Raw genomic sequence first — 17,754 nt, forward strand, 5'->3', positions numbered from 1 at the left:
TATTCTGTGTGCTCAGTACGGTGCATTGGACTTGAGGGTCTGGAAATGTATTCCCTTGCCAACATGCCTTTCAAGAAAGCAAGGCAAAAAGAAATAACTTCAATACAGCTATCCTGCAAGCCTGGTTCTGCAGAGAATTGTCATTTTTTTGGCACCAAGGAGAGCATTTTAAGCTGATGAGGAAATGCAATAGGCTGATTTACTTGGATGCTTTAGTGTTTCTTTGACTTTAGCCAGGGGAGGCCATAAGAGGGGTAGAGAAAACCAAAATCTAATGCTGTTCAAGGCTTGTTTGTATGCACTGGGGCTTGCAGACACTTGCTGAACTTCTACCTGCACATGGGCCAAGTGGAAAAGGAGGGCGGATTTCTCCAATCAGCTCTTGCAAAAGAATAACTTCCACTGTGAGCAGCCCTGAGTGAGGCCATGCAGCTTGGAAAAGTTTGAGAATAGTGTGGAAGGGGTTTTGCCTGCCTTCACTGTGTTTATGCTTTCTCACAGAGGATTTCAACTGGTCCAGGAGGCCTTTTGGCTGCTCCCTCCTCCTTTTACCCATGGGTGTTGAGATGAGGCTCGCCAGGTGGCACTGGTGAGATGAAGTGTCCTGAAGCAGGGAGCATCAACCCCAAGCTGTAAAAGGATGGAAATAAACCCATTTCTCAACTTTTTGTGAGCAAGCTTTGCTCTCCTCTCCACTAAAGTATTAATTCCAGAGCAAAGCAAAGGGTGTGCAGAGGCACTGAGTGAGGTGCTTCTGGGTAATGTGTTGTTGTCAGGGTTGGACACACTTTTCTGGTAGGAGTGTCCCACTCCTTTATTTTCTGAAGATAGCTGGTTCCTTGGCTCTTTGACCCTTTCAAGACTACAGCGGAGCCCTATAAGCTACTGTGGTGACACTAATTGCTCTTCTGGCTGAAGTGTTTTGGTGGCAGAGGATGGCACAGGCAGAAATGTGGATGTGATGATAAAGTCCTGACAGAAAACACCAGCGAGCAGTAGCATTAGGTATCTCTTAGAAATGTGGAAGTGTAACCCATCATCCTGGCCCAAGAGCTGTCATAAAGGCTTGTACATTAGAAGGCCAAAGAAAGGGTATTGACAGGGTGGGTTCACTGAAGAATGGTGACAGTGATTCAGTCCTTGATGACTGTTGCTGAAGCTGAGCACTGAGTCCATGCATTTGCAGTTGTTTTTCCTCACTGAAAAGGCTATGTCCTTGGAGACTCTTTCAATTTGCAGTGCATTTAGGAAATGAGATGTGACAAAACTCATGTCTCTCTTCCGATGGGGGAGCCCAGCAGTGCATTTCCAGAGTAACACCACATAGAATGGCTGTTCCTGTGGCAATTCTTGGGTCTTTATTAGTATCTGGGGGCTCAAACTCAATAGCACCTGCTCTCTCAGGTTTTTCTCATGTTCTGATCACGTCTTCTGGAGAAGATTGGGTGCTGGTAGCTTCTTCCTTTCTGGCTGATATAGTAAAAATGTCTGGAAGTGCTCTTGGCATCTGGAGTTGTGGAACACTGCTAGTCTTCCTCCTGTGAATACTGAATTTAATTAGGACTTGCTTTACAGGAAATTTTAGGGGATGTTTGCCTGTGTTCACAGCTCAGTTCTTTGGGTGTAGCCTAGCAGTCTGAACAGCCTGTGATTTACTGCCACCAGTGGAATGAAACAGAATCACTTTCTCTGATTTATATTCTCTATTGTAGTTAAATATTTACACAGTATCAAGATCTTAGTAATTGAATGGCTAACAGATAGGTAGCAAGTGTTTATATACCTCTGAAATGGCCACAGGGCCATTGAGGCAATGATATTTCATCCTGATAAAAGGCTTTTTAGTAAGAAGAAACTTAAAGCTCTTTCTGCTCCACTTTTGTTCTCGAGGTAGTAGTAACTCACGCTGACTTCAGTGGGTGAGTTCAGGTTTTACAGATGGCAGAAATTACCTATTTATTTCAGAAAAATACTTCTGTTGAAGCAATTGTAGCTTCTTTCACACAGCAGTACTGTTGATTGCTTCAAGTAGGGAGGCAAGAAAAAAATACCAGGCTAATATCAATCTTTGCAGGAAAATGAAACTGGCAGGTTTAAACAATACCTACCAGTGTTAAATCAGGACTTCTTCATTCACTTGCAGAAAGGTATCATTAAATATTTCATGACCTATAGGTAATCAAAATTAGCCCTGTTTCCTGAAGCAAATAAGGATCCTGTCATTTTCACCTGTTCTGTTTAATTCTATGTCCAATTGAGGTAACTGGAATTTAAAGTATGTGCAACAGTTCTAACTGAGTGTGAATATTACTGAGTCAAATTGCCATTTCACAGCAACATTCAGAACTTGTAACTGACTTGGGTTACACTAGACCGTCTAGGCCTGGCCAGGAGCTTGTACTTTTAGCAAGAGGAGTTACTTGTCTTGGAACCGTGTGAATTTATAACCAAAAAAGTAAACTTCTAAGAGAAGCCAAATGTGCATAAAAGCTTTCTATCTACATAGGGGGTTTTTTTTATACATTGTTTGAAATCAAATGATTTTGTGCTACTGGATATCAAATGGGACTGGATGGGCAAAAGGTAAGAAAGCAGGAGCATCAAGGTAGCTCATTTCTTCTGTTCTGTCTCTTACCGAAAGACATTTTAGCAGCTGTCTGTCATGTAATTCCAGAGTGAATGTTGGGAAAAAGAATAATGCTATGTACTTCAAGTCCCACTTATAATAGTGTAACTTGAAAAAAACTTTTTAGAAAAGAGGGAGGCAATTTGAGAACAGACTCAGTGGAAATGAGAGCAGAATTCACTACAGAGTGGTTAATGGTTTTGAATACAATTTCCAATATACTGGAGGCTCTATTCCTATCTGGATAGTTTACATAACCCTATAACACAGTAATGATTATTTCACTTGTCCAATTACAAAGAAGTTTCTGTAGTATCAAGCTTAATACCTAGAGCTTGATACTCAGTAAAACATGCAGTGCTTCAGAGATTACAAAGGATGCTGCTTCTTAAGGATTTCTTATTTTGTCTACCTTAGCTGGGAGGCAGTTGATAATATCTTCCTTCTGTATCTGGAATAAGATACAATTTGTAACACTGATTAAGGGTAGCTTTCCAGTTTATACTTTCTCCACATGCAGTCATATGTAGTAGGATTCCTGGCTGTGCATGCAACCTCTGGAATGAGCCTGCCAGTTACCCAGCTACCTCACATCCTGAGCAGAAGAGCCCAGCACTGTTTGTACCTATAAACAGTGTCAGTTACATTTACCAAGGATGTAGCCCTGTTCACATAGCTTTCTCTTTGTCATGTCATCAGACAGAGATTATCTCCAGATTAAAGAAAAGTCTTGTGGCCAAGAAGGCCAATGGCATTGTGGGGTGTCTTAAGAAGAGTGTGGCCAGCATGTTGAGAGAGGTTCTCCTCCCTCTCTGTCCTAGTGAGACCTCATGCAAAATACTGCATCCAGTTCTGAACTCCCCAGCTCAGGAGATGGGGAACTTCATAGCCCTCTGTTGGACTCTCTCTAGAAGATGTTCAGGGGACTGGAACATCTCTCTTATGAGGAAAGGCTGCAGGATCTGGAGATGCTTAGCCTAGATAAGAGAAGATGGAGGAGAGACCTCATCAACACTTATAAGTATCTAAAAAGTGGATGTCAAGAGGATGGAGTGACTTTTTTTTTTATATAGTGCCCAGTGACAGGACTTGGGGTAATGGACATAAGTTGGAACACAAAGTTCCACTTAAACACAAGGAAAAACTTCTTTACTGTGAGAGTGAGGGAGCCCTGGCAAAGGCTGCCCAGGGAGGCTGTGTTCTCTGGAGGTTTCAAAACCCACCTGGAAGTATTCTGGTGTGACCTGATCCAGGTTAACCTGCTTTAGCAGGGGGTAGGAGTGGATCTTCCAACCTCTACTATTCTGTGACTTGGTCCCTAACCAAAGGCTATCTTGTGTGACAGTGTCCTTCGAGCTGCAAGTAATCGGGCAGGAGTGTTCCTCCCGCCTTAACTCGTGCTGGTGGCACAACCTTTGGGGCTGATCTCTGGTGCGGACGCTCGCTTGCTCGCCGCGACGCTTTGGCAGCCGAGGGGCGCAGAGGAGGCGGCGGCCGCGGCCGTTTCAGCACCCTGGCCAGAGGCTGCCGCTGCTGCCGCCCCCGGCACACGCAGCCGGGCAGCGTCGGCCCGCAGCCGCGCTTCAGTTGGAAAAGACCTTTAAGATCACTGAGTCCAACCACCAGCCTCACACTGCCAAGCCCATCACTAAACCACATGCCTCAGCAACTCATCTATGCATCTTTTAAACATCCCTAGGGATACATAAATATCTCCCTCACCTCCCTGAGCATCCCAGGCCAGTGTTTAACAACTCTCCCAGTAAAAATTTCTTTCTAATCTCCAATCTAAACCTTCCCTGGCACAACCTGAGAGCACTTCCTCTTGTCCCATCACTTCTTATTTGGGAGAAGAGACTGACCCCCACCACTCTACACTCTCCTAGATGCAGAAAGTGGTCATGTCTCCTCTCAGCCTCCTCTTCTCCAGGCTAAACAACCCTGGTGCTCTTTTTGTATTCATCTATTTTTAAATAAGGAAAATAAGAACTTCAGACCTCCTAGATCTCCATGTCCATACTGATTTTTTTTTAATAACCTGTTTTTTGAGCACCATTATTATACTGATTTCCTTGGACTGCACTCTGTGTAAATATTAAGCCTTGAAATAATTTGATGATGCACAGCTAAAGTAGCAGAGAAATGGCTGAAGAGATGGCATTTTAGAGGAATCGCAGCTCATTCCACAAGTTATTTATAGACTGATATCTCTTTACCATTCTGTGATTCTTTATGACAGGATGTCAGCTACCTGCCATCAAGCCCCAGAGTGTTTATGAATCATCTAGTAGACTCATTGTGGCTCCTAGAGGAGGGCAAAATAGATTAAAGAAGGCTCACTCTGTGTCTGTTCATAAGCAATAAACAAACATTCCAACAAAAAATAGACTTCTGGTCCCAGTTGGTGCATGGTTACTAATAAACCTACCCATGATCAGAAAGGGAAGTTAATAAGTAACACAGCTTTATTTCTGTTGTCAAGTATAGCTGATTAAACAGAGGTTTGAATTCTTTGCTCATGCTTTTCTCTCTCATCTCTAGTCTCTTTACACATCACCTCAGCGTCATTTGATAATTCATTTCAGAGCCAACATCAGGAGTACTCAGAGTACTGTGATGAGCCAGGTTGCCCCAGGATGTCTAGCTGCCTAAGAAAAAAGGTATAATTCTACAAAGTGAGAGCACCTGATACGGCACAAGTAACAGAAGAAAAGCACAACACTTGCCTCTGCCTAAGAATTGTGTTGCATGGAATGTATTTGAGTCAAAACAATAATGAATTACTGCAAGATGCTGTGCAAGCCCAGATTGAAATGAGCATACCTCTGGCTGTTACATCTTTACCTGTGTTATATTATGATCAAAAATTACACCTCCACGTGTGGACTCTTGTGCTTGCAGGAAGTAAAGGTTCCTTTCAGACCTCTGTAGATGGTGGGTATGGTGCTGTGCAGTGTGAGCAACAGCCACATGGTTTAATAGATGCTGAAGTGGGCAGAAAGAATTGTATCAATTAGATGTTAAGTTTTATTGGACATAATGAGACTGGTAAAATTGACATATACATATAATCATGGCCTTTTTCAATCACAAATCATCAACTTCAACATATTAAGTGTTAAATTAACTTTCATTTCTGTTAGCATACCTTTCTAAAACCATGGTTTGTTTTGAGGTGTGCAGCTGCACCTGTTACATTCACATAAAGCAAACTAACTTCAGATAAAAAAATAAAACAAATGTTATACTTCCTCATCCCAGAGCCATCTGGGCCTGGTATTTCTCCTTGGTGAAAGGGAACTTCTCACACAGTTTGCAGCAGCAAGAATCATGTCATCCTGTTCAATTGCTATGAACTGATCCAGTGGTGGATTTCACAGAAACCAAAGCACAGAAATTAAGTGTCATTCTAGAAGTAATATCAGAATCCAGAACTCTGTCTCCTGATGCTCTATTCTAGCTGCTTGGTTTGTTTTTGAAGTACAGTACCAAGCTGAAACTCATTTCTGCTGTCTCCTGGCTACTTATTTGAGATTGCTATGTGAAGAATTGGAGTTTTTTTTCTATTTTCTGCTTTTGTTTTTATTGATCTCTGGCTCCCTCTGTGGCATGAGAATGTCACAGGCTTCCCTGGGCTTTACCTCACACTTTTCATGAGTAGCAGGGTGGCTTTGTCTCTGATTTGCCTACTGGGAATGGATACAAAAGGACAAACAGTCAGCCTAGGGCACAAAACAGGACTGAAACCCCACCTCAAGGCCTAGTCTAGGCTTTTTACAAAGAAGACCTTCTCTCCCATGTCTTCTCAGGCCAAAGAACTATGATGCAAGCTGGACAGTAATTAAAAGCAAATAACCATTTCCAGGATTTTATCCCATAAAGAAAAATATGGTGTGTTAGGCTCCATTTCTGTGCTTGATTTTTACACCCTAAGTTGAATCTGTATCTACACCATGCACCTATGCACTGAAGAGCTCAATTCGGCTTCACTAGTACCACGTCAGCAGCAATGCTGCTGCTCCAGCCTCCATCTAAAGTAGATAAAGATTTTTACCAAGAGGTAAAAGCAGATAAGATTGCAGCAGGACCACAGCTTTACTGTTTTGGGGCCCAAGGAAGCCATGTGGACAGCAGATGAAATCAGCACCAGTCCAGTACTTTTCCTACATATTTGACAGTAATCTGCAACAAGAGGTCTTCAAGTTATTCATCACCTATTACACCTGCATGAACGTAGGTTTTTCAGAGGATTTTGGTAGTTTAGAGGTGAGTAACCTATTTGAGACTAAGTTAAGGCTTTCTCAGAGCAATAAGAGCAAAGTTTGACCAAAGGACCAATTTTGTTGCTGAGACTCATCCTCAATGAATCCACTGAATTCAGTGGGAATCTCCTGCTTTTTTTATTCTCTGTAAAAAAAAAAAGTGTCTTAGTCCTCACCTGGGGGCTGACTTATTTACTGAGGGTTGATGTTAGAGATGGAATGAGTAGCTTACTTCTATTCTTCACAATTCAGAAAATACTTGCTCAAATGATGCTGCTAGGGAAAAATATATCACCCTTAGTTATTTGCATAAATGCTTTGAAGATTTTCTTTCTGTTTCCTTTCCACTCTGCTCCCTTTGCCACAGTGATCTTTGCTCAGGCAGTTGTCTAAATCAGAATTTTAAGTTGCACATGCAAGTCCCGGAGCATTTGTCAGCTGACAGGAGCAGCACCATGGGGTCCTCAATTCAAATGAGCTCCAGTAAGTGAGCTCAGACAGAAATCTCTACCACCGGATTCAACACCTCTATGCTGAGTAAAATCCATAAACCTACATGGAAAGAAGTGGATTCATTCAGATAAATTATTCACTGAGCTATTCAATGACATCTATAATTTATTTGCTGTGAGACAAGGGGCCAGTTATCGCTTTACAAAAGGCTGGTAAAGGTTCAAGCATCAGTTTGATCCTACTGAAACTCTACTTTGAGATTGTACCAAAGACCTGACACTTTTGTTCTTGCTTTCTGTAGAAGTTCTCACATGCAGAGATATAAAAATTTGGAAAGGAAAAGTCTAACAGGTAGCAAGTTTTTCTCTCTCTTTAGAGAAAATAATCCCTTCTTTAATATTTGCTGAGAGGACAAATGTAGGTGTTACTGCTGGTGACTCCATAGGATTGAAATATACACAGAATCACAGAATCTCAAGGGTTGGAAGTGACCTTGAGAGATCATCCAGTCCAAATCTCCTGCCAGAGCAGGACTTCCCGGAGTAGGTCACACAGTAACTCGTCCGGGTGGGTTTGAATGTCTCCAGAGAAGGAGACTCCACAACCCATCTGGGCAGCTCCTTCCAGTGCTCCCTCACCTCAACAGGGAATAAATTCTTCCTTGTATTTCTTTGGAACCTCTTATATTCCAGCTTATACTCACTGCCCCTAGTCCTAGTGATAGGAGTATTCTTTTCAATCCTACCTTCTGCAGTAAGGCAAGAGGAGATTAATAGAAAACATGCCTTAAGCAAGAAGTGAGATGTTTGTAGGACAGGATGTTCCTTCTGTTTTCACTGAAAAGGAGAAAAATGCTCTAGAAACAGTGGTCTTGTCTAACCAGTCTTCATCAGCTGGTCACGTTTTCCTGGCTACAACAAAACCCATGAACAAATACTTTCATTTATTCCATGTGCATTTTTAGGGGGGGATTTTGTGGCCTTTTTTTGTTGATTGATTTTGTTTGTAGGCAATATTGCACTGGACTTTAAAACAATCAATGCTTTCAGATTGCCCATTCTGGAGGTCTGCTGTATCACTGGCTTTAAAGTAACTACCTAGAAATACAGAGGGGTTTTTTTATTTAAAAGTCTTTTGAGAAATTGCTACTGCTCCTGATGGAGAAGCCCAAATACTGCAATTCTAAGGCACAAGAGGCTATTTAGGAGATATTTTTATCCTCTAAAAATAAAGGAATATCCATTTTTCTATAGGAAAATAAGCCACTGGAAGGAGATTCTCAATTATTGTTGTTTTAACTGAAGTACCTCCTTGATGTCAGTGGGACCATTCTGAAAGCAAATCAAACCCCCCCCCCCATACTTAAGCATCAAACTACTGTAAAGCAGAAAACAAAGGTAACACAAAATATTCCTCTATGAGCATACTTCATGTCAGTTGACTTCATATCAGTAGTGTTACTAAAAGTCACGTGTAGTGCTACAGCACCTTCTCTCCAGAGATTTTGTTTGTTTGTTTTTAAAAGCATTCTCTGAGACACGGAGAGGCTGGTGTTGAGGGTTGTGGTTCCCAAAGCCTCACTCTAACCTCTAAGTGATACTCCCTCCCCAAACCAGGAGAAACCTCGCCCATTGGAAGCTTGGGGTTAAGGGAAGAGGAGGAAGCAGCTTGACTCTGGACTGATGTTGGTAGCAGATAAACCTCTGAGTACTCTCAGATCGGGACTAGGAGATCAAGAAGTTGTTCCCTAGAAAGAAAATCATCAGTTTCACACATACAGCTCTTGATGTTGCAAAAGTGCCCCACTGAAGCCACAGAAACTGCTTATGAAGCTAGGAGCAGCTTGTCATAAGGGCTTTCAACATCAGCTAGGAAGACATGGAAGAAAATCCATCAAAAGACTTGTGGAATGCTGCAGGCAAAGGGAATGCATCCTTTGCAGAAGAAAGAAGTGCTCTAAGTGTACAATGCCCACAGATGAGAACATTTCTGCTACCAATACAATGGGCCAGGGCCTTGGCTGGCCATGGCAGTGTCATTACAGCATCTCCAATTCTAGTTTCTGCACCAGGGCTAAATTTTTTTATATTCTTTTTATCTGACAGGTAAAATATGTTTACAATACAGTGTAGTAAACACATTAGTCTTTTAATCACAGCAGAAGATAATCCCCTGAACTTACTGAATTACTTGTTGTCCCCAGGCAATAGAAGCAAATCCTGTTCACTCTGAGGCATTGTCAAAGAATATGACAGCATGTGTGACTGCAAGTAGGTCAGTCTAGTGTAGCACTTTAATGAATACCCATGGTTGCCCTAACCAAGGCAATCTGTGTAGGCAAGAGAGACCTAAATCACTTAGATATTGATGATCCTCTGCCTCCTTTGTCATCTGTGGATATTTTTGAGAGAGGAGCTATTTCCAAACTGTATTCCCAAAATGCTTTCCACTTTGGTGCATGTGTAGACGATTATCAAAGATGAAACCACTCCAGCTTGGAAACTACCAGTCAACAAGGAATAGCTGATGATCAAAAAACCATGAAACAAGTACAAGCAGGTATCTGAACACAAGCACAAGTGAATGCAGTGTGTACATCAGGCCCAGGGCAGAAAATTGTCACAGTGCAATCTGGAGCAACACCTGTGAAAATTGGAGAGGCAATGAGGAGATGGGTGACAGAACAGCATTTAACAGAGCCCAGAAGCTCTCATTTTTTTATGCCTGAACCTGTCTAAAGCATAAGATGAAGTGTTGGTCTCCTACGTGCCCTATGGCTGGCCCTCAGCATAGGTGCATTACTCGGCCTGCTTGGGCACCCAGGTGAATCTCCACCCTCCGTCATCATCCCTGCACACAAAGGCTTGTCCTTGGTGGAAGGTGTGTGTCCTCACATTGCGGTGAGGACTTACAGAGGTTGTGAAGGCCACTTCTGTTTTGTTGGGTGACAAATCGCCAGTCAAATAAGGCAACCCGTAGGTTGGGAGGGAGGAAGTGCTTGGCACTGGTGAGACACATGGTGCTGAAGAAAACTGAGGAAGGAAGGGAGAGTTTTCACTGCATGGATGGGTACTGCTGTTAGCTGAGGGCATGTGGCTGCAGCTATATGCTGCTGCCACTCCTTCACTGTTGTCATAGTCTGTTGCTTCACCAGGGCTCAGGCAGTAGGTGTCTTTTCCAAAGTCTGAAGACAGGGCACTGTAGTTAGCTGAAGTTTCATCAATGGTGTTGACATCTTTTAATCCTAAAGTCTGCAAGACCCAGCTGTCCACAGCAGGGCTGGCTTGCTCTTCACAGGCAGTGAATTCATTAAAGAGGTTCCTTCTAGCTTTGGAAGCATGAGGAGTTTCTTGAGGAACAAAGCAGTAGTCTTCTTTTAATCTCCTCTTGGTACTTTTGAGAATAGCACAGTCTTTTTGGCCATGGCAGGATAGCAGTTTCTATTTAGAAAAAGGTATTAAAAAAACAAACAACAGAGGTGAAGAGAGAAGATTAAAGTCTGAATCTGTAGTTACCAAAAAGCAGCAAGTTTTAGGGCAAGATGATTACTACCGTCTTTATAAAAAACACTTTATTTTTCCAGCCTGTGCTTAAACATATGGATATGACTAATTACTTCATGTCTTTACAGTCTCTGCAACAACCTAGTCTCTGAAAGAGAAGAATTTGACACAGTGTCAATAAGGTCTGGGCTTTGGTTGCATTCTCCCTCAGTACAGCATGAAACGAGAGCTCCCGCCTGGCTGTATGGCACTCCCCTGTGCTGCTGCTGCCAGCACGCTTGGCATAGGGGTGGGGATGGGGGGAATGTGGCAGCTGGACAAAGAGGGAGGATGCAAAGGTAAGTCATACTGAGGAAGGTGTGATCCTGGCCAGGGAGAACTCAGAGCAGCAGACTATGCAGCTTTGAGCTCATTAATCTGCCTTTGTTTGCCATTATCCCAGGACAGGGGCCCTTCAGGCATCCATGGATGATCAAAGAAAGGCAGGAATAAGAAGGAAGCTCCCCACCATGTCATGAATTCACTGTTCAGCCACTTCTCATGACAGTTCCACACTGGACTCTCCTCCATGTGACACAGAGGGGTGACCATGTCTCCCTGCTGTCCCCAACAAAGAAAACCTTTTCTACTGCCAGGAGCCAGGTCTTGGCATGGGAGGGAAGACCTGTCACACTGTCAACTCGCAATAGGATGTGAAAAGAAAGTCTGCTACTTTTTTACAGGCGTTTTTTCCTTATGCCCACCGCCCAGAGCTCAGCAAATAATTAATAATTTGGTTTTATGGGCAAGTAAAATTTTCTGGAATAGTAAAAAATGTCTTTAAGTTGACAAGAAACAACTGCATTTTGGAAAAGATGCATTTTGGACCAAAATATTTCTTAACCCTGTTCACCTTTAGTTTAACAGAACGTTTCATCAACCCAAAGTGTTTCATTTTGTATTCCACTTTTAAAAAGCCCCACAAATTTGTAATTAATAAATTGGAAAAATAATAGATGAGTATTCTAAAGTAAATGAATAAAACATACCATTAGAAGATGACAAAAAAGGCAAGCCAGAAGCCACCCAAAGCATAAAAAAGGGAAAAACAATCCTTATCAAAAGGGACAACTGCCAAACAGACACATTCAAGAAATACATGTTCAAATTTGAACTTTTCACTGAAAAAATGCTTTAGATGGAATAATTTTACCTTGCTTATAAGCTTCACTTCTGTTAACTTTTACTTATAAAATAAATTTAGTTTGCCATGGAGTATAATGTCTCCACAGCCAGAACCAGAAAGGAAGTCATTCCTGGGGGAAAATGTCACCTTAGAGTCCTGACCAGCAATTTGGCACCTCTGTGAAGTTAAATAGATCTCACACTGCAGGCTGTCTACACTCTTTGACTTCCCACATATTTTAATGGCAGGTACCTATTCAACCCATTTCTTCTGCACACGTCTATACAACAGCTTAGAACACAATACCTTGGCTTTTTCTTCTAAACACTTAATCAGGGCAGAATTCAGGTATTGACGGAGGTTATTATTTTCTTCATGTAACCTAGCAAGTTCCTCTTCCTTCTGAAGCAAAGTATCTTGAAGCTGTGGAATAGAGATATTGATGAATAGGTGTTGACTCTGTAACTTAATAGCAACTGCTCTGTGGTACAGGCTGCTTGGATTTGATGATCTGGGTGTTTGCTTTGTGAACTCAACCCACCCCCTCCAGCCTCTTGTCTCTGTAAATCTAAGTGGCTTGACTGTTCAGTTTTCACTTTTGACTTCCTTTATTCTTATTGAGTGTTTAAAAAAAAACTTTACTCTGAAAAAAACCCCAATCTGTAACCATGGAATAATAACAGAAAAGAACTACAGGTAGCCCTGTGAACAGCCAGAAACAGTCATGGGCATGACAGCAGCTGCCAGATATCCTCCTGAGAACAAGCAAGCATCTCTTTGCACCCCTCTTCTATTTATATCAGGCTGGTGAGAAAGAAGAAGGAAGAGCTGCAGACTAACAATTTCTGGTGGTAGAGTATAGAAGGAAGATGCAGCTGCCATTCTTTCTGATGCAGTAGTACTCCATGATCTCTTCAATCCTGGACCCTGTTGTGCCAGTCCCAGTACTTGTACAGAGCTAAAATAATCCCTGGTCCCAAGAGCTGAACAGGTATGTTTTGATTGCAGAAATCTAACATTTTTCATACAAATTCTGTGTATTTGCAGAGAGATTTTTGCCTCCTCATCATTTGCCTCCTCTCATTTTGCTCTGGAGGCTCCTTTAGGAGGACAGAGGATGTTCTGCTAAGGACCCAAGAACCTCAGGTACCTGCTGACCATAGGCTGAAAAGCAGAGATTTAAATGATTGAGGTAGACACTGGTGTCTTGAACTAGGGTTATGATTCCAAGGACAGTGAAGTTAGTAAATAAACTTCCATCAACTTAGGTGTCAAAATATGTATCTGATCAGAGTGATCTGTCTGGGTTTCCTTCATCAAGGACTATTCAGAGTTTCTCTTGCTGCTTGATGGGATTTACAAAAAAGGAAAGAAGAGAGAAAATAAAGCATCAAGGAAATGCTTTGTTTGTCAGAATGGTTGATCCTCCATATAAGCAGATAATTCTGGTGGCATCATTTCTCCTGAAGTTGGTCCTGATGGACTCATGAGGACACACCATGAAGCCAACAGCATGAAGACTGACACCCGTGATGTTCTCTAGCTTCAAGGTAGCTGGTGGAAGATGCTTAAGGAGGGAGGGATGAATAGAGATCCCATTAGGAACGGTTGTTCCATCTTCATGGGACAACAGGGGAGAGACCAATACTTCAAGCAAGGAATAAAACCCACCCAAATAATGAGGTTTGCCACCGTTTTCCCACGTCCGTGCCAGCGTGAGGGAGGCGTCCCCTAAAGCAACCCAGGAGGTGCGGTAGGAGTTCAGGAACCTCAGGAGCAGAACCTGAGGTTGCCGGGGGTCGCGGAGCCTTTACCTGCTTGTTTCGGTAAAGCTGGGAGGACAGCTGGTCTCCTCGCCACGCCGCGTCCTGGGCACCGGGCTGCGGGCTGCAGAACTGCCCTGGGAGGGAGCAGACCCGAGGGGTTAGCCCGCTCCCAGTCCGACCCCCGTCCCCCGCAGCCGGGACGGCAGGAGCGCGCTCAGCCGGCGGCCACTCCGAGCCCGTCGCGTCCCGTCCCGTCCCGTCCCCGCAGCCCCGGCGGGCGCGCACTCACCCGGCGGCCGCTCCTCCCGCCGGCCCCGGCTCGGCAGCGGCTCCGCGGTGCAGATGGCGGCCCAAGTCTCCTTGGAAACCGCAGTGGGGGCGGACCAGGGGCAGGCGCAGCCCGGGTCCCCGGCGAAGCTCGGCTCCGGGCACGGCCGGCCGGTGCTCTGCGGAGGAAAGGGGCCGGTGGCCGTGAGGCGCTCGGCGGATTAGGTCTTGTGTGTTCCCCGTTCCTCTCCTCCAGCCCCGGGCCTCGAGGGGAGGTGGTGTCAGCTCCGCTCCGGCCCCGCCGCATCCCGGCAAAAAAGCATCCCAGCGTCGTGAGCTGGTCCCTGTTCCGCGGGGAAGCTGCGTGCCTGCCCTCCTTCCCTCCCGCTCCCGTCCCGGCTGGGGTTTGCTCAGGTACCTGTCCAGGGGAGCTCCGCGGCCGCCCTTGCCCCCTTGGGAGCTCCCAGCCCTGACCTGGGGACTTGCTTCTCCCCTCCCTCCCCGCTACGTCCCCCGCACCCCCGCAGCAGAGGGGCTCCGAGCAGATGTGTGCCAGGACGGTGGCTGCATTTTCTGCAGTCCCTTGGGAAATTTTCTGCAATTCCTACGGCTCTCAGTGGGTTTCAGGTGAAGGGAGGACCCAGGCTGTCCTTGGCCAGTCCGTTCCTCCCACCCTGGGGGCTTGATTCAGCTCTAAAGCAGAGCAAACCCAGCAGTCACCTCCAAGGCTGTTTACACTCTCCTCTGCCCCTGCAGTTCTGCAGGAGTCCTAGACCGCACGGTAGCAAAGCCTGGGGTTGTCTCTGGATTCACCCCTTTTCCCTCCTCCAAAAAAGCCTCATCTGCGGCAGCTCTAAGTCTCTGTAAAGCAACGGCAGAGCCTGGACCCTCAAGCAGACAACGCACGGGAAGGCACAGCAGCAGAGACTGCTCTTGCAGGTAGAGGAGAGCCCTCTTCCTTTTCCATCTTAAAGAGGGCACAAAACCTACTGCAAGCCCCCAAGGCAAAGGGATCGGCTTCTCCTTTTTTGTCTCCAGGTCAAGAAAAATGCAACGAGCACTTACCATGTTAGTGGCAGGATGAAATGCAGGTCTTGGGAGTATGTTTCTGTTAAAACCCCAGAGAGGTTTAAATGGCTCTGAAGGAGGGGGAGAGGGGGGAGACCGGGGAGGCGAGTTTAATCTAAAGGAGCTCCCAGTGACGCCTCAGAGCTTTCCTGAAACCCAGCGATCTGATTTGGTGTAAAGCTGTCAAACTTGTGACGTGAATAACGGCAAACTTGCTGAAATCAAAGTCATTCTGGCCCCACAAATCAACACAAGGAAGGAGGGAGAAGAAAAGGAGGAGAGAGAAAGGGAAAAAAGCCTCCATAACACTTCAGGACAGCACTGAACCGGTGTGTCTGAGTCTCATTCCAGAAAACAAGCAGGGATCCAGGGAAGCATCCCACACGTTCAGAACAGGGCTGCTGGTGTTGCTGGTGAGTTCTTTGTTTTGTTTTGTTTTCAAGCCTCGTCTGCAGTTGTAAAATCCAGCAGGAAGAAGTAAGTTTGCCCAACATGCCTGGCTAGGGAGTGGATTTTCCACAGCTTCCAAGGGGTGTGTAGAAGTAAATATGATTCAAAGCACTTCTGTGGCCAGTTCTGAGGAAGAAAATGCAGGTTTGAGAACAACACAGTCTGCAATGAGGAGCTCCTGCAAATGTCTTGCTATAGTGGGAATCAGTTTTCTGTCAAGCCCCAGGCTTCCAGAAGAAGACCGCAGGATGCAAGTGCTGTGACAGTGATTTACTATCATAAGGGGCAATGTTGCAAAAGCCAAATGCAGGTATGTGAAAGATGGGGACTGTCTGCATATAGTGACCTCTGATTCACATCAGATTCCCACAGCAATTAAAATCAACAGGTTTGAGGTTTTCCCAGGAAAAAAAACGATCAAACCAAACAGCTCTTTGCTGAGGGTCTGTCTTTGAATAGTGTAGGGGATAGTGGGAATAGATTTAATAAAAAACCAACTGTTCAGTCAGGGTCCTGCCTCCTGCCTTGGCAAAGGGCTACTCGCAGAGGCAACCCGACCTGCCTGGGGACACAGCCTGGAGGCAGCGGGGGGGTGATTCTGGCCAGGCTGCTCTAGGCAATGGGTTTCCACTTCTTCCCAGTACTGTTACCCCAAGGGCTATTTGCCTTCCATCCTTTTATTACTGCCACATTTCCCTAGGTTGCAGCCCAAGGTAAACTGGCAGCCACACCAAACTAAGTCCCTGCCATCTCCCACCTTCATTATGCCGTGGGTTGGGATTTTTTTCCCACAGAGATACTTCAAGAAGGTCTCATGCTCCAAAGTCACACCGCACCCAGCCTTGGGGCACCCTTCAGCTTTCCCAAACCCCAGCTCTGCACAGTGCACTTGACAATTGCTCTGGAAAACAACACTCTTGAGGTGCCAGCCCCTCTCCTGTGTGGCTGCGTGGAGCCGGGTGGGAGCATCTCTTGGTTAACAAGAAAGAGAAGCTGGTGTAACGACTCCGAGCCGCACCGAGGCCCAGCACTGCAGCCCTCCCTGGCTTGGTTCAGCCCCTTTGCCTGTGACTGGAGCGACTCAGGGCTTCCTGCGCTGTAGTGGCAGGGCCCCAGCCCAGGACAGCTGCCTCGGGCCGCTCAGTAACGAGCCAGGGACGGGCCCGGGGAGGCGGAGCCGGTAAAGCCAGGACGAGCCGCTGCCCCGAGGCTGCAGACAGCTGCCAGAGGAGGCTCTGTGCCAGGCGGGCCATGAGGCGGGCAACCCCAGGCTAGGCTAGTGTAGCCCTCAGGGCCGCACAGCAGCCCCGGCAGCCGCCGCGAACAGCGCGGCCTCGGCCCGGGGCCGCTCCAGGCTGCCGCCATCTTGGCTGCCCCAAAGGCGCGGGAGCGCCGGGCCCCGCCATTGGGCCAGGCGAGCCGCCCCGGTGACGTCATCATCTCGCGCCCGCCACCCCGCGGCCATGGCGGAAGGGGAAGCCGTGTCCCTCCTTGCTGCTTGGGACGAGGTTGCTCAGCGCCTCCGCTCCCGGCCACGCGGCCCCGCTCCTGGCGGCTCCAGGCAGCCTGTTAGCATGCCCGCCTGGCCAGGGGTGGGGCAGAGGAAGGTGCAGAAGAGCCTGCAGTGGGGAGGCCTGGTGGGTGAAGGGCAGGGCTGCCCCTGGCTCACCTCGTGTCTCCCTGGGAGCAGAGGGCAGCTGCAGAGAGAGGAGAGATCAGTGAACAGTACAGCTAGGGAGGGACAAGGAGCAGGTCAAAGTTTCCTTCCCACTTTGTGTGGATGTGGGTGTGGGGAGAAGCATTGCTGGTTCAAGGCTGCTCCTGGATGGAGCCATTTGCCTGGCACACTGCTGGTGGCTCTGACTCCGCTTCCTCTTGGCAGGGCTCTGTATGCTCAGGCATGCTGTTTGCCTCTGAGAAGTGGTGGGAGGAGTACAGGCACAGTCTTGGAGCAAAAAGCAGGCATGAAGAGAGCCCATGGTCACTCCATTGTTCCTTCTGCACAGCCAATATCATGTTGGTTTGGGGTTTGATAGTGCTCTGCTTTCTGAGCTCAAGGAATTCATGTCAACTCATGGTACCACTGGAGAGGAAAAGATGGTACATGGGTAAAGGACCACCAGATCAGAGCCCAAGAGCCTCGTAGATATGGGGAGACACATTTTGGGTGACTGTCATGGAAAGACAAATGGTG

At 46.1% G+C, this 17,754-nt stretch overlaps 1 protein-coding gene across 1 annotated transcript; it reads right to left on the bottom strand.

The window, feature by feature from the left end:
- Window positions 1-10,139: 10,139 nt before the first annotated feature.
- GMNC (geminin coiled-coil domain containing) lies at window positions 10,140-17,025 on the bottom strand. Its single transcript, XM_062006028.1, has 5 exons — window positions 16,861-17,025; window positions 14,065-14,221; window positions 13,824-13,909; window positions 12,316-12,432; window positions 10,140-10,781 (listed from the first exon to the last, which is right to left on the bottom strand). Exons 1-5 carry the CDS (start codon window positions 17,023-17,025, stop codon window positions 10,140-10,142), a joined length of 1,167 nt encoding a protein of 388 aa, XP_061862012.1.
- Between the last annotated feature and the right edge of the window lie 729 nt (window positions 17,026-17,754).

Source organism: Colius striatus, chromosome 12 (genome assembly GCF_028858725.1).
Source record: "Colius striatus isolate bColStr4 chromosome 12, bColStr4.1.hap1, whole genome shotgun sequence".
NCBI classification, from domain to species: Eukaryota; Metazoa; Chordata; class Aves; order Coliiformes; family Coliidae; genus Colius; species Colius striatus.

Bases quoted from the DNA above. Each gene is read 5' to 3' on its own strand.
- GMNC (XM_062006028.1), bottom strand. From the start codon at position 17,025: ATGGCCGCGGGGTGGCGGGCGCGAGATGATGACGTCACCGGGGCGGCT. The intron at 12,433-13,823 runs GTAAAGGCTCCG...TCTATTCCACAG, and splicing joins AGCTTTACCGAAACAAGCAG to CTTCAAGATACTTTGCTTCA. The intron at 10,782-12,315 runs GTATTGTGTTCT...TTTTCTAAATAG, and splicing joins GTTTAGAAGAAAAAGCCAAG to AAACTGCTATCCTGCCATGG.